Here is a 16,259-nt window from a genome sequence, read left to right on the forward strand (position 1 = left end):
TGAATTCAGAAGGAACTTGTATTTTTCTCCAATTCTGAATTAATGCATTCATTTTATAATCAGCACTTGGAAAGAACAGTATGTAAACATATACAATCATAAAACAGTAATATTGAGACAGCATCAAGAAGCCACAGCAAGCTTTAATGAAACAGTTATGTGGTAGGCAATATGCCAATATTACCTAACTTCACAATAACCACATGAGAGTTCAGTGAAGTTCCAATCTTAGAGATGAGAAAAGAGAGACAGACAGAACGAGCCACAAAGACGGGATTCAAATCCAGAAGTCAGCTCTCAAATATGATGTATTCTGTCTCCCAACAATTTAAAAGTAAAAACCTAAATCACTTGATAGTTCAGGACTATAAAGCTTCTCTTTTGTTTAAACCTCTGCTTATTAGGGCACCATCACTAGAAATGTACAGTAATGTTGAGTTTAATGAAAACAAATTCCCAAGCATAGGAGCCATGTTACAATAAGCATAGCTGATAAAATGGTAAGATTAAGAAATTGCTACAAGGTTAAATCACTTTATTGAACCCATACCTGCAAGTATTTTTAGTCTAAAATTTGTAATTCTAAGAAAGTTTTATTCCTTCAGAGGTGGTGATAACAATCCTAAAAGTACTTCCATAGGAGATAGATTTATCATCAAAAGTGCTCTTTTCCTTTAAAATATAAATTGTATGAATTTTTTAAAAAGCTTCTGCCATTTTTTATCTACTACTACTTATTCTATTGTCTATTCAAAGACAACTTTAAAACCAAAACGGTCCTTTGAAGTCATTTACTACAATTCTCATTCTGTAAACAAGGAAACAGAAATATACGAACTTTCTGAAAGACATATAGCTAGTTACTAACATCGCTTCTAAAATGATGCTCTTTCCCAGGTTAATAACTTTAAGAACTAAAGTAGTTCACAGAATGGCTGGAATAAAATAATAGGTCAGGAAGAGTTTTAATTATCAGACAACTGATCTATTTGCTATATTAGGTGACCTTAAGTACTTAGTATTAGTGAGCTGAGCATATTCAGTGATATAGAGCAATAAGTAATATTAAATAACTTTCTGATCATGGAACTAATAGTCCAATATACTTAGAAAAATGCCCTTTTCCATATAGCTTTTCAAAACTGCACAATTATTAAGGAAAAGGAGGAAGACTATATGGTTTAATAGTATACAACTAAGTATTTTAGTTCATAATTAAACCTGTTTGTTTATAAGACCTATTGAACAAAATTTAAATGAAATGTTTTTCTTCCAAGTAGTTAATTTTATCCAGTAAATGGAAAATGTTTATAGCTTGTAAATTTATTTACAGAACAGATTATCGAGGGAATAAAGAACAACTGACACCATACTCATTTATGTAAATGTCAATAAATTTTTGTTTGATAGAATATTAAAAGTATTCCTAGTTTTTTCAACAGAAAATTAGGGTCCACACTCGTATCATTTTTACCAAAATACATACACACACACACACACACACACACATATTTTAAATGCCTTTGAAAACAGTAACTTATTTTTCATTTTCCATTGAAAAAGAGAATACTCTGGAAGTGAGTGCAATCATCATGTCTAAATGAGGAGTTACTAAAGGGTTATGTAATAATGAGGAAAAGATCAAAAGGAGGGGGCTGGGGGGGAGGGAAACAGAGGATGGAAGGGAGAGGATGAGAACAAAGGCGTTCGGGTCACTTCTTTATGAGAAGTCACCCCCCAAAATTACGTTCGGTGTTTAATCTAAGATCCCTAAATATGAACTTTAATACTTTCAGTATCTTAGAAAAAACATTAAATGAGTTGACGTGTGAAAAGTGCTCAGAATGGTATCTGATGCTTCAGCAAAAGTTAGCTCTTATTTCTCTAAAAGAAAATTTTATCATAAATTTTATCGTAACATGGGAAAATTTCACTATGGATCATGAATCTTTCTATTGGAGAGACAATGACATGCCAGGCAGGTACTTGGAACCCACAGGCAACTCAAACAATGTGCTCCTACTAACACAGGCCCTCCAACGTAAATACTAGTTGTTCAGACTTTTCTGTATACTCATTACCTGCTTAGAGTGAGAAATTGCTTCCCCCTCAAAAAAAAAAAAATAATAAATAATAAAAGCTTTCATCACCTTGATAATGGAACTTTCTTACCCTATAACAGAGTGATGCAATAAAAAGACTACCTTTGAGAAGTAGGACGCTAACTGAGTTTGTTCCCCTCTCAACATTTCCTTCCCCCAAAGTAAACAGGCTTTCCCATTTTAGGATTTGAGCAATGTCTTTGTTTGCCCACTACAGTGTAGTAAATGAGTTTTAAATTATTTTTATGTTTTGTGGTTAAATGAAATTTCTAAAAAATAAATAACCTTTTCTTTATTAATATAAACATTACAGTAATTTTAAAAAATTATATGGAAAAAGGGGTTGGGCCCCAAGATTTGGAAATTATTACTTACTGCAGGTACCAGTAATTTCTTCACTTCCTCAACGGCTCTCTTCAGTTTGATTTCTGCTCTGTTTTGAGCATCTTCCACAGTGATCAGTACATGTAAATCTTCATTGAGATGCTCCCAATTAGGCTTGCCTCTGTTCTGCTCCTCCTAAAAAATTTACAAAACACATTACTGATTTTTCTTCTCCAAGAGAGTTTATCTTTCATAATACTAACCTGTTGCCTATTATTTAGGCTATGTTTGATCATTCTGCTATGATGACATTATAAACCTTTTTAATTATTTTCCTCATAAAAAGGCTGGGTGTGAGACCGTGGGGTCAAATGACTGTGAATTCAACAAATATTTATTGAATACCTACATGTGCCAAGCATGGAACTCGATGCTGAACTAAAGATACAATAGTAATAAACAAGACTGTCAGATCCCCTGCAGTGTTCATATGTACTAAGAAACTTAAGGAGTCATCCTTGGGTGATCATGAAAAGCATATTATTTCTTCCATATTTTATTTATGGGGTAAACAGGTCATGAACGCTAACTTATATCAGCTGTCAAGGTCACATAGCTAAGAACATGTCAATTTAGGAGCTGAACCAACATTTTCATTCTCAAATTCAGTGATCTCTCCATTTCTGTACAACTACTTTTAGTAACACTGGCTGAATCCAAGATTAGGACAAGTATTTTGCACATAGACATTACTGTGTAAGAGAAATTCTGCTTAACTGTATCAAGTAGTAATTATGGAAACATTTCATTATAATCACTACAAGAAATATATGTTTTCAACAGACCTTGCATTAAAAACAGTGAACTATAAGGTCACTTATTTTTATCAACTCAAAAATGCTAGTGTAATAGAAGCATCAATGTTTCATTTCCTTGATGTCTTCACATCACTTAGTGAGGGATACCCCAGTTTGGAAACACAGTCAAGCTACAGGGAGGTTTGGAAGTAGGGTTGGCTACATTTTCCTTTCACCTAAGATATGATAATTTCAGAATTACTTCTTGTTTTTCGTTTTAGATATAATACATAAATACATAAATTATATATATTATATACACATAAGTAATATATAATTCATAACTAATTTTTAAAAATAAAAAATAAGAATATAAATTTATAAATAAGTAAAAAAAAAGTATGTATGAAAGTACCTGGCTTAGTGCAAGATACCATACATAAGTAACAGATAGTAAGTCTGGTTGTACTTTCCTCTTCAATGTCACTATTTACTAAATTGTGAGATTCTGGGATGGAGTAACTGGGTGATGGACATTAAGGAGGGCATGCGGATATAATGAGCACTGGGTATTATATGCAACTGATGAATCCCTGAACTCTACCTCTGAAACTAATACTATACTGTATGTTAATTAATTGGATTTAAATAAAATAAATTAAAAAAAATAAAATGTGAGATTCCAATCAAAGGAGATAAAAACTGGCATAAAACTTACATGTTTGCAGAGCTCATACTAGGGAAAATATATGGACCTTAACCAATAAGGATGGAAATATAGTTTATGGTTAAGTATTATGTTTCTCCTGTTTTTCTCTGTTAATATCATCCTAATGTTTGCTAATCTGGATGGTGCCCAAGAAAAATAGAGATCCCATTAATAAATGATGTGAATAAAAATTAAATTATCAATAAAATTTATTTTTCACTTTAAGTTGTTTTGATATAAGTACTAATGAGGTTGTTTGGAAGTAACTATTTAATAAAAACCCTATTAAGTGTTCCTTTTGCTTAGGGGACAGACACCATGAAAAAGTAAGAAACTAGGGCATCAATAAGTTAAAATTTGACAACCTTAGGGTTCTCTGTATGCCAAAGAACGTAAAATGTATATACACATACCTCTACTGTGGCAAGAAAATCAATTTTTAAATACGGATTTTAATTTTTATTAAAATATTAATTTTCTTTTCCACCAGAATTTGTATTTTTTTATTTTGGTAGACAGACCTAATAAAATGACTTATATTTTTTGATGAACCTAAAAAAGTATGCCTATATTCATGAATAAGGGACTTCTGCTTCCAGCCAAGATAAAAATAACATGAACAAGACTCTCTCTCCTGCCTGAAACAACAACAACAAAAAAAGCAAAACATAAGAAATGCCAGGTCTCAAGCCTGTGAATATCAGGTAATGAAGACAGTGAGGCTGAGAGATGGCAAATCAATGAAGTCAACCCCAGGATTACCTCAGCTCTCTAGCGTGGGAGTCTCCAAGGCTGCAGCCCAGGGAACAGTGCCAGCTGCCTTTCAGGGTTAGCCTGACTAACCTAAAGATCCAGGAAGACCAACTCACTAGAGTTCATAGAAGAGGCCTAGAAGGAACTCTACTGAGAGAATTCTAGAGATCTGCACAAGGTCCACTCAAACACTCTTGAACACTAGTCAGTGCACGTGTGGGAGAGAAGATACCAGAGGCTGGTATCAGCCACAGGATTCAAGGCTGAAGCGCTGGGTCCTCACAGACAGCCAGACTGGAAGACTTCACGATTCACAGACATTGGGTAAAATGAACAGAAGGTCTTGCCTCAGTAATGTGAAGTAATTAAACCTGGTCTGACCATGTTCTAAATAAATCTTAAAAGCAAGGCCTAAAAGGATGAAAAGTGTTTCTAACTGTCCCAGAACAAAGGCCAAGAACACTTAAAAGAATAGTAAACATCCACCCAAAAAGGTAAAAGTCACACTATTTGGCATCTAATCAGATACTGACAGGCATGCAAAGAAGCAGGAAAATGTTAACATAAGTAAGAAGAAAAACCAATCATCAAACTAATCTAGAATTGTTGTAATTAGTAGACAAAGACACTAAAAGCTAGTGTATGTGTGCACACATGTGTGCGCACACGCACATGTGAGACACAAGTACAGATACTAATATAGATATTAATACAATGATAACTGAGGAACATTAGTAATTCAAAAAATTTAGAAAGATGTAAAAATAAAAACCAAAACCATAAATGACTGACCAGAGAAACCTTTATACATGGAAAGACAAAAAGTCAAAGGATTTGAAAAGGAAGAGGTATTATTTGCATCACAGGAACAGGGAATAAAGTTAAAGTATAATCTGACATTGTGCTTTACAATAATTTGTATTGTATTGAATAAATTTTTAAGTTTGAAAACATCTTGGTAAATGTATACTCTTAATTCAGTAACTGAAGTGCCAGTTAAAAACTGAAAATAAAAGAGAAGCTATACCTATCCTAATGTTGGCTTCAAAATGAAGGGTTTTGCTTAGTTTTAAAACACTTAGAAGAACAAAAACTTGTAGACAAAGATAAAGATGATGAAATTATTGTAATCATGTACTTTCACTCCCTCCTAAAATTCTAGAATACTATAGAGTTTAAAATGTACAAAACTCATAAGGAAGAAGAAAATGGAAAAGAATACAATTTAGAAACCACAAAGCATATGGGCTAAGGAATCAGGGATTTAGCTAATCCCAAGTGAAAAGGAACCAACCCCAACCCCATGCCACCCCTTCTTATCCCCCAGGGAAAAAACTTGAGGCAATGGCAGCAACAGTAGTAGGGGTAAAGGTGGGTCTAAGACCAGAAGAAGACTTGCACTAAGGAGCAGCTGATAATCTCCACATCTCCTCTCCCCAGAGAGCTGGCATTCCATAATTCGCAGCAAAAGACTAGAAATATATTCCTATAGAGTTTCACTTCATAGACTTTTTAAAAAAAGATTTTAACTTATTTATTTGAAAGAGAGAGAGAGACAGAGCATGAGCATGAGCAGGGGATAGGAGACAGAGGGTACAGGAAAGCAGACTCCCTACTGAGCAGGGAGCCTGATGCAGGGCTCAATCCCAGGACCCTGGGATCCTGACCTGAGCTGAAGGCAGACACTTAATGGACTGAGCCACCCAGCACCCCCAGATCAGGATTTTGAGGGTTAGTTCATGCGATCACTTATATACTGAAGACTGAGGCTTCTCCCCCACTCTGCATCTAGAGTGAAGGCAGTCAGCCCGCAGATGAAGGGAGGGATACTGGAAGACCTTTCTCTGGGAGTCTGACCAGCCCAACAAACAAACAAAAAATAACCCCAAGAAAGCAAATGCTGACCAGAGAGAAGAAAAATTTAAAACTTTGCAGAGCTAAAATAAGACACTGAATCCTTGAAATAGATAAAAGATGTTGTTAAGAAAATTCAAAACGTAAAAAGGAAGTTGAGAAACTAAAAATATGATAGTAGAAATGAAAAACTCGAGAGACTAGAAGATAAAAATTTAGAAACTCTCCCTCTAAGTAACAGCAAAGACACAGGTGGAAAATGGTGAAGATCAGTATAAAAATTAGAGGACTAGTTCAAGAGGTCCAGAATCTAAAAGACCAATGTCTTACCAAGAAAAAGAAAATGGAATTAGAAAAATCAACACAATACATACTTTTAAAATGAAACTGAAGGATAAGAGCTTCCAAATGAAAAGGGCCCACGGTTTCTCACCACAATGGAAAAAGGAGATGAAAACTAAAAAAAAAAATCAACTATCAGCAACATAAGTACAAAAGATAGCAATAAGAAATAAATACCAAAGAATCTCCAGTGGGCAAGGGGGACGACCCATGTTTTCATCCTGACTTCAAAAAATGAACATTATCAAACTTGATTTTTAAAAAAAGGTTTTAGGGGCACCTGGGTGGCTCAGTGGGTTAAAGCCTCTGCCTTCGGCTCAGGTCATGATCCCGGGGTCCAGGGATCGAGCCCTGCATTGGGCTCTCTGCTCAGCAGGGAGCCTGCTTCCTTTCCCCTCTCTCTGCCTCTCTGCCTCCCTGTGATTTCTGTCTGTCAAAATAAATAAAATCTTTAAAAAAAAAAAAAAGGTTTTAAAAGATCACTGTACCAAGAAGCCACATTTATCCAATTGTAGTCCATTCTAAACTCAGGTAGAGTTAAAGCAAACTTCTTCAAAAGTGAGTTTTAAGCCTAATTATTATTCAATACAAACAACTTCTCCCTGTGTTCTTTTTCTGTTTCTGTAATGCATAAAAAGGCAATCTGGAATTGGCAAATACCATAGAAGTTAATAAAACCTATCCATAAATGTTCTCTTTCAGTCATAAAAAATAATAATAATAAATTATAGCACAATGAGACTACACACTTCTGTATCCAATACCTACATTAAGAATCTACTCCCTAGGGCTGCCTGGGTGGCTCAGTGGGTTAAAGCCTCTGCCTTCGGCTCAGGTCATGATCTCAGGGTCCTGGGATCGAGTCCCGCATCGGGCTCTCTGCTCGGCGGGGAGCCTGCTTCCTCCTCCCTCTCCTCTCTCTCTGCCTACTTGTGATCTCTGTCAAATAAATAAAATCTTATAAAAAAAAAAAAAAAGAAAGAAAGAAAAGAATCTACTCCCTAAACTTCTCACTTCTATAAATAATTTGAGACAAATAAAAGGTTGAAATGAAGCAGAGAGGAGGGATGGCAAAATAGATATATATCTAAAATGATGTATCTCTTAGAAACTTGGGTCAAGGCATTGATTTCTTTCTACAGTTACATTTCAAATACTATACATATTTAAGGTTTTACTTATTTTTTTGAGAGAGAGAGAGAGAGAGAGAGACTGACAAACAACAAGCACAAGCTAGGAGGGGGGTTAGAAGGAGAGAAGCAGACTCCCCAGTGAGCAGGGAGCCCAGGACCCTGAGATCATGACCTGAGCCAAAGGCAGATGCTTAACCGACTAGGACACCCAGCTGCCCCTCAAATATTTCAAGAGTCAACAGCAGAGATACAATGTAGAAAAAAATAGCTCCTTATTACTCATGATTAAATGTCTGTTTTATAATCACCCAGAGCAATGTCTCATCATTTAAAGTGCCACCAAATCTTAAGCAATATAGAAGAACAAGGATTTTTTTCCAGTTGACATAGTCCCAAATTTGCATTCCAGCGCAGTCATCCCTGCTTCGGATTCAACTGCCAACTTGACATTTGGATGTCACTGTCTCTAAAGCACTCAACATGTCTCAGCTGGAGCTCATTCTCTCTCTTCTCCAAACTTGTCTACAAGGGGGTCTCAGTTATTGTTGATCCTAGTAAATGCATATTTTAAACTTTAGGACAAAGACTAACTGGTGCTGTAGGAAAATCTTCGAAATGCAGTCAAAAGGTTATTTATGCCTCAAAAGAGAGAAGCTGCTATACATATACCTATTCACTCCACACAAATTTCAGGTGCAGTTTCGTGCTTATATTCATTCCATGCTGTAAATAAATTGGCCTATTCACAGACATGGAGTCTGGTACCTATAACTTCATGCAAGTCATCACGTATATCCAGAACGCCTTCTTTAGTATTTGCTTTTATTTATCTTTTGTTCTAAGTATCATACTGCAATTAATAATTACCTGTTCTAGCTTATTAGAAAGTTCCATCTTAGTTGAATACCAGAACCATGTCTCATTGACTTTTATAGTCTTGATAATATGTATATAACTGACATAAATCATCCTTATCTGGCCCTTAACAAGTATTTACTGAACAACTGAGCTTTAATTATTAAGGAGTGTCAAAAACACATCAACACAGTGCAGGGCGCCTGGGTGGCTCAGTGGGTTAAAAGCCACTGCCTTTGGCTCAGGTCATGATCCCAGGGTCCTGGGATCAAGCCCCACATAGGGCTCTCTGCTCAGCAGGGAGCCTGCTTCATCCTCTCTCTCTGCCTGCCTCTCTGCCTACCTGTGATCTGTGTCTGTCAAATAAATAAATAAAATCATTAAAAACACACACACACACACACACACACACACACACACACACACACACATCAACACACTGCAGCTTTCCCCACAGTGCCTTGCTGTGTGATTTCTGTGTCTCTGTCTATTAAGCCTCTATATAATCTCCTTTCATTATATATCTTGGTTTCTGGGCCTGCTTCTTTCTGACCTCATATTTAAGTTGCCTGTTACATTTGGTCTCTTCTAGTCAACTTTCCCGGATTCTCTGCAGTTTTGCTCCTGAGGTATGATTTTCATATTCAAAGACAGTGCTTTTCCTTTACTCTATCACATCAGTACTACCTTGCTTCATTCTATCAGAAAAATGCAGTAACAGAAAGGTCAAGGTCTTTTGAAAACTACAAGACTTAGAGGCACCAGAGTGGCTCGGCCAATTAAGCCTACCAACTCTTGGTTTTGGCTCAGGTCATGATCTCAGGGTCCTGAGATCAAGCCCTGGGCCAGGCTCCAAGCTCAGTGGTGGAATCTGCTAAAACATTTCTCTCCCTCTCCTCTGCTCCTCCCCACCACTTATGCTCTCTCACTCTAAAATACATACATAAAATGTTAAAAAAAAAAAAAAAAACCTGCAAGACTAAAGTTATATCTTAACAGAACAAAGTTAAGAGCAAAGAAAACTTGTATGTTCAAGGCTTAAAATCACTGATTTAAGAGAGGCTGAAATGATAAGACAACATTCAAGGAAATAGCAATATAGCTTTATATAATAAACTAAATTTCAGTAGCATATAAAGCAACTTTATAATATCATTCATTCCTTAATTATAGAATAGATATAATTGCCAATGATACTTTATCATGATCTACATTCCTGACAAATATACTATAAAAACATAACAAATTTCAAATAACTTTTAGTCAATCAGGTGATGAAGAAGAAACTCAGAAATGAAAATAATGATGGTGATGATGATGACACATGTAACTAAGCTTTTATTAAACACTTACTGCTTGCCAAGTGCTATGCTCAGTAATATAAACACACCACCTCATCCAATCCTCCCAACAGCCACAGGACTGCAGTACTATTATTCTTACTAATACGTTAATAAGGAGGTTGAGACAGACCTGGCTTGCCCAGGTCTCACAGACAGTAAGTTCTGTCAGTTCTATCTGGCAGAATGACTTCTGAGCCTGCAGCAGCAATACTAATTCCTAGCATACGTCATCAACTACATGTGAGCCCAAATAAAACAAACTGTCCTAAAATAGCATCAATAGTGAAAAAGAAACAGAACAATGAGATCTAAATCTTGAGAACTTTTTCTATTTTACCTTTAAAACTCTGTGTGACATTCAGAGGTATTAGCCACTTTGGATGCAGATAAGGAAACAGACAAATTATTTGTCAAATGTAGTTTTGGGGGTTTTCTGGTGTTGGTCCTAACTCCTAGTTCCAAGTCAAGCACTCTTCTCCATAAATGAATTCCTGAGTAAGTTGCAAGAAGAGCAGTATCAACAAATGGCAGAGAAGCACCCAGTGAAACAGATCTCTTACATCTACAAATACGCATTTTGTCCGAGATGAGACAACTGTTTATCAAATTTCAGTAACAAAAATATAGAGAAATGATAAACTTGTGGCCACTTAACACATAGAATTCCTTAAGTTATTAAATTTTCAATGGATGAGATTCTTAGAACTAAAATTTGGTCTTAATACCCAATGAATATATCCAATATTATAAATAAGTTAGGGTTAATTCAAACCATTGTCCTGAAACAAGTTCTAACCATTACTTCTCAATTACACATCAATCATTTCATTTTTGAAGCTACCATATACCATGACATAAACATATTAAGTCAAAAAATTTCTCAAAATTTGAGAAACCACTATTGTATCTGATTAGTTTCAGATTAAAACCAAAAAACACCTGATGAGTCAGTGCTCTGTGAAGTTTAAAATTATGTTCTAATTACAGCATCTATCTGAACAACAAAGTAATCCTGTAACATGAAACATCAGACCACACTGACTGTACCAACCCCTGCTGATAATCTCTTCTAATTACACATTCGTAGTCAGGCAAATGAGTACAAGACTTCTGCCCCTACTGTGCTCTTAATGTGAAAGTTCGTATGTCAAAACTTCCAAGAAAGGAATTCAAAAGTGTTACATATTTAAGCAAACCAAGGTTCCAATGACAAAATGATGAATATGCACATTTGAGAGACAAAGCTTAAACATATAACTACCTCCAACTATATACACAATCTTAAATTAGTTTAAGAAATATTCATTGAGAAACTGGACATAAAGTGGATTTCACATAATCTAACTGCTCACTCTAATTATAAAGTTCCTCAAAAATTTTCTTAGCTTGAACTGAGCCCAGCAACAATCATATTTTTTTTAAAGGTTTATTTATTTATTTATTTATTTGAGAGAGAGAGAGAGAGAGAGAAGCAAACTCCCAGCTAAGTGAGGAGCCCAACAGGGGCTCTATCCCATAACACCAAGATCATGACCTGAGCCAAAATAAAGAGTGGGATACTTAACCAACTGAGACGCTCAGGCATCCCAACAATGGTATTTTCAAAGCAAATTATTTTCTAGTAATGTATGAAGATTAGAATATGTTTATATTCAGTTTGTTGAAGGTACCTCCAGGAAATTTATTAGGAAGCAGGCATTCAACAAATGCTTATTAAGCAAAATGAGGGGTGTCTAGGTGGCAGAGTCAGTTGAGTGTCCAATTCATTTTAGCCCAGGCAGTGATCTCAGGGTTATGAGATCAAGCCCCCCACATCAGGTTCTGCGCATAGTGTAGAGTCAGCTTGAGATTCTCTCCCTCTTCCTCTGCCTCCCCCACTCACGCTCTCTCTCTCTCTCAAATAAATTAATTAAGCACAATGAAACAATTTACTAAATTTGAAAAACTTTTACTGTTTTACGTCAAATATTTTCCAAGTTAAAAACAAAAGGACTATTCTCAATACTTCTTCACAAGAAATATCTATGGCCTATAAACAATACAAGACTGTCAGGTACATCCCCCTTTCCAGTTTTCATCTAGTATTTCTACTAATTTAAGTGTATTTCTACTAATTTAAGTGTATAATGACTCTGTGTCCAAAATAAACTTATATATCGCCAATTATGGCCACACTATGGCCAAAGTACATTGGTTTCTTCCAATGACAACCAAAGTAACAAGATATCTCTAGATCTGAGCTGCTAGTATGCAGAAATAACTCTGGATGTGACCATATGGGAAGCTGAATATGATCCTAACGATGCCACAGTGAAGGCTGAAAAGACTGAACCAAAAAAGTGTAAAGAATTTCCCATAAAAAAAAATTTTGTCCCATAAAAAAAAAAAAAAAAAGAATTTCCTACAAGAACAATTTCACACAAAAATGATCAAATGATTTCCTAATTTCATTTCCCAGCAAGTTTAAAGATCAATGGCTGGGTAATGATTAACAAAAACAGAGAGGAAAGAAATAAAGAACAATCAGGAAGTTCTTTTGGAAACTTGGGACTCAGTTTCTATTACTAACAATTACCCTTATAAAAGGAATTACTGCCCATGGAAGCATGAAATACTTCCTCAAAGCATTAGAATCCTTTTGCTATTCCTATGTGAAATTTTGTATACTGCGTTTTATTCTCTTCACTATCTAGTACATGTAAGAAAGAATTAAGGTATAGAAAAATAGTCATTTGTTTTAAAAAATGTTTTAAAATATTAAATTGGAATATTTATTTGCTGATAGTACACGAAGAAAAAAGAAAAAGACTTAACATTTGTACTTTTTTTTCCCCTCAAATCATCAAAATCCCAATTTCAAAAATCATCTCTTAAGGAAATCTTCCCCACGTCCTCTCAGACAGGATGTTTCCTGCTATCATTTTCTCATCTGACCTGGTAAGTCTGATTTTAATTACTATCTAAAAGGCTCCAAGAAGTCTAAAATCAAACTCACCTCCATACTCCTTGTAAGGCACTGATCACAGTTAATTCCCCATAAATGTTCCACTTTTACTAGAACACAGCGCGAAATACAAAGACAAAGCCATAGCTGATATTATTAACAAAAGTAAACATATAGGGGCCTCATACTCAGCATTTTATATCCTACAAAGTTAATTCTTTTAAAGTCTTAGAAGTAGGTATTATTATAAATCATTTGTTTCTCACTGAAAAAATGACTTACTCAGTGCTACTCAGCTAAAGTGACTGCTGATCATACAATCTGCCTTCCACACAACAGTATGCTACTAAGAAAGAAAGGGCAAATATAATATTTTAAAACCAAAATAACAAAAATATTAGTTATTTCACTGAAAACAATAAAAAGAAACGAGATGATTATTCGGACAAGGCCACCTACAGATTAACTTACTGGCTTGAGCAAAGATCATTCCCAAGTCCAAGAATGATAGCTTTAAGGAGAGAGTTAAGAGAGTGACAAAATATGGTTCACTGTTACAAAGGTACTTTTTCCCAAGGGAATTTATTTAGACAATAAATTTTACAGACATTTAAAAAAACACAATTATTCTAGAATATGATTTTTAAATATGATTTTTGAATATTCATTTGCTGATATTCTAAGGAATTTATGACACTCTACTTTCTAGCTGTTCAGGCAAAATACCTGAACCTTGGTGTCCTCCCTGTATAACAGAGGTAAGTCTAGTACTTGACATCACAGGACTAGAATGAGCTCTCAGTGTGCTGTTTGTACAGAAGAACACCAAGCATCTCATCCGACCTATGTAACTGATGTTACTGTGGTTCAAAAGGACAGCTATCTACAATCTAACAGGAATAAAGGACGGTAGGAAATGGCATACGCAGGACTGTAAGAGAATGGATGAGAGAATGGACTGAAGCGACTTCAGAGAAGGGACTGAACAAACAGCAAATAAACAGGTAACTATAGGTTGTAATTTAGAAAAATAAAATCAGAAGGCACTTTGGGGATCAAGAGTACCACCTTAACATAGCCTAATTTTTAATTAACTTAATCAATAAAAATAGATTAAACATTAAGTAAAAACATGAAATTATCTTAAAATAAAATTTTTATGAGAAAGAAGCTCAATAAGGATCCACCTATAATCTCTGGGGTAGCCGACCAAGAGAGCGCTCAGCTATTCAAGGCACTGAACTGTCTTCCAATCAGGGTTTGGAATTGGAACAGCATATAAAGACGACTACAGTTTCCCAGAAAAAGGAATAAACCATGTCTTTTCCATGAGCTCTATACGAAACAGACCAAAGGAACAGTAAAAGGAATTTATTAAAAATTAATGAAACTGAAGAATGAGTTCAAATACTGCTTCCGTAATTTTTTCCCATAATCCCCTCAAAATTCACCTCCCCCACTTTCTTTCCATAGAATTTCATGGTTCTATAGTACTACTTAATACTGTACTTACAGATAGTCCTCTGTATCAGTACACAGAGTAATAAGACTCCAGAGAGCTAAATGGTTCCTTCTCAGTTTTTGTATTATTCAAATACATTTAAAAATGCCTAAATAAGGGACGCCCGGGTGGCTCAGTTGGTTAAGCAGCTGCCTTCCAGCGTCCTGGGATCGAGTCCCACATCAGACTCCTTGCTCAGCAGGAAGCCTGCTTCTCCCTCTGCCTCTGCCTGCCATTCTGTCTGCCTGTGCTCGCTCTCTCTCCCTCTCTCTCTCTGACAAATAAATAAAATCTTAAAAAAAAAAAATGCCTAAATAAGAGTTTGGTATATAACCAGTAGCTGTACATTTCTCTGTTCTAGTCTGCACAGATGTGGATTTGTACTTCTTTTACAAGGTTTTCATCAGTTTTTGTTGAGTATTTGACATTCTATATATATGTATATTTTATCAATGGAACAACAAATCACATACAAGTGTCCTACTCATTTCTCAAGACACATATGTGCTACTCTAATGAACACAATACAAATTTACTTCAAAAGCATCACTAAATTCAAATTAGTATTTTTTTAATCATTATACATTTGCTTTACTCACTACTATGTTTATATATTAGAATTCATTTCCATAACACATCTGGAAAAATATTTTGTGTACAGGAAGCATTTAAAAAAATCTGGAATTAAATTTCTGTATTATAAACTTAAAGGAGCATGTAAATAAAATATATTGGTTAAATGATCACTAAACTCCTAAGCCATATGGTGTTTTTTTTGTGCCTTGTACATGTGTACTTTTCTATGTTAGGGAAAATCATTAAACATCTAAAAAATTCAATTTAAGACCTATAAAGAATAATATCAACTAGGCAGTATCAAAACAGAATATTCCACCTCTCCTCTGTGATTAAAAACATTAAACATGTAACTGAAGTAAAAATACATATTCAAAATAAAAAGATCAATGAATAAACTACAGTCACAGGGAAGTAAAGGTTATCTTGAAGGATCCACATACAGGTATGGCCTGTCTCATTTCTTTGGAAGCCAAAGACCATAAGCTGAATGTTATACAATAAGGATTTTCCAGAATGTAAGAGAACAACAGCACGTGGTTTGTTAGGTTACAGTCCTTGAGGACTGAAAGAGGAAGAGCAGCTCTATTATTTGTAGCTATTACTTTGCAATGTCCTGTCTGTCCAACCTAATGCTACTATGGACATTTACAGCATTCCTACTGCCCAAACATTAATTCACAGCCTCCTTCAGGTAATTTTGAACCCATCGGTGATAAGCAGGATCAAAAACAGAACTGTCTCTAATACAGAAATGCATACTGCAGAGCTCTACTGCCATAACTGAACTTCAAGATCTCTGGTAGGAAAAAAGGAATATGCTTTATAATTGTTTTATATTCTATGGTCCTGAGCATCTATCAAGTATTCATATTTATTAACAATAAGTAGAGTGTTAAGTATGCTCCAAACCCTAAATCAGCATTTGGTCATTGTGTAATAGAGAATAAAAAGAACTGGTTAAGTAGAAAGACAACAAACACGAAGGTCTCTCCCTACCTCAAAAAAGTGAACAAAGACTCAAAT

The 16,259-nt window shown here is 35.2% G+C and overlaps 1 protein-coding gene across 7 annotated transcripts in view; it reads right to left on the reverse strand.

Annotated features, from left to right (window-relative positions):
* The window catches only part of QKI (QKI, KH domain containing RNA binding), a 155,419-nt gene that overhangs the window by 41,360 nt on the left and 97,800 nt on the right, over window positions 1-16,259 (reverse strand). For all 7 annotated transcript variants that reach the window (XR_004284460.1, XM_032337970.1, XM_032337968.1 and 4 more), the window contains exon 4: window positions 2,478-2,621. Coding sequence is in view for 6 of the 7 variants with exons in the window: in XM_032337970.1 (XP_032193861.1) it covers window positions 2,478-2,621 (144 nt within the window). In the remaining variant the exon portion in view is untranslated. The remainder of the gene's footprint in view (window positions 1-2,477; window positions 2,622-16,259) is intronic.

Source organism: Mustela erminea, chromosome 4 (genome assembly GCF_009829155.1).
Source record: "Mustela erminea isolate mMusErm1 chromosome 4, mMusErm1.Pri, whole genome shotgun sequence".
NCBI lineage: Eukaryota > Metazoa > Chordata > Mammalia > Carnivora > Mustelidae > Mustela > Mustela erminea.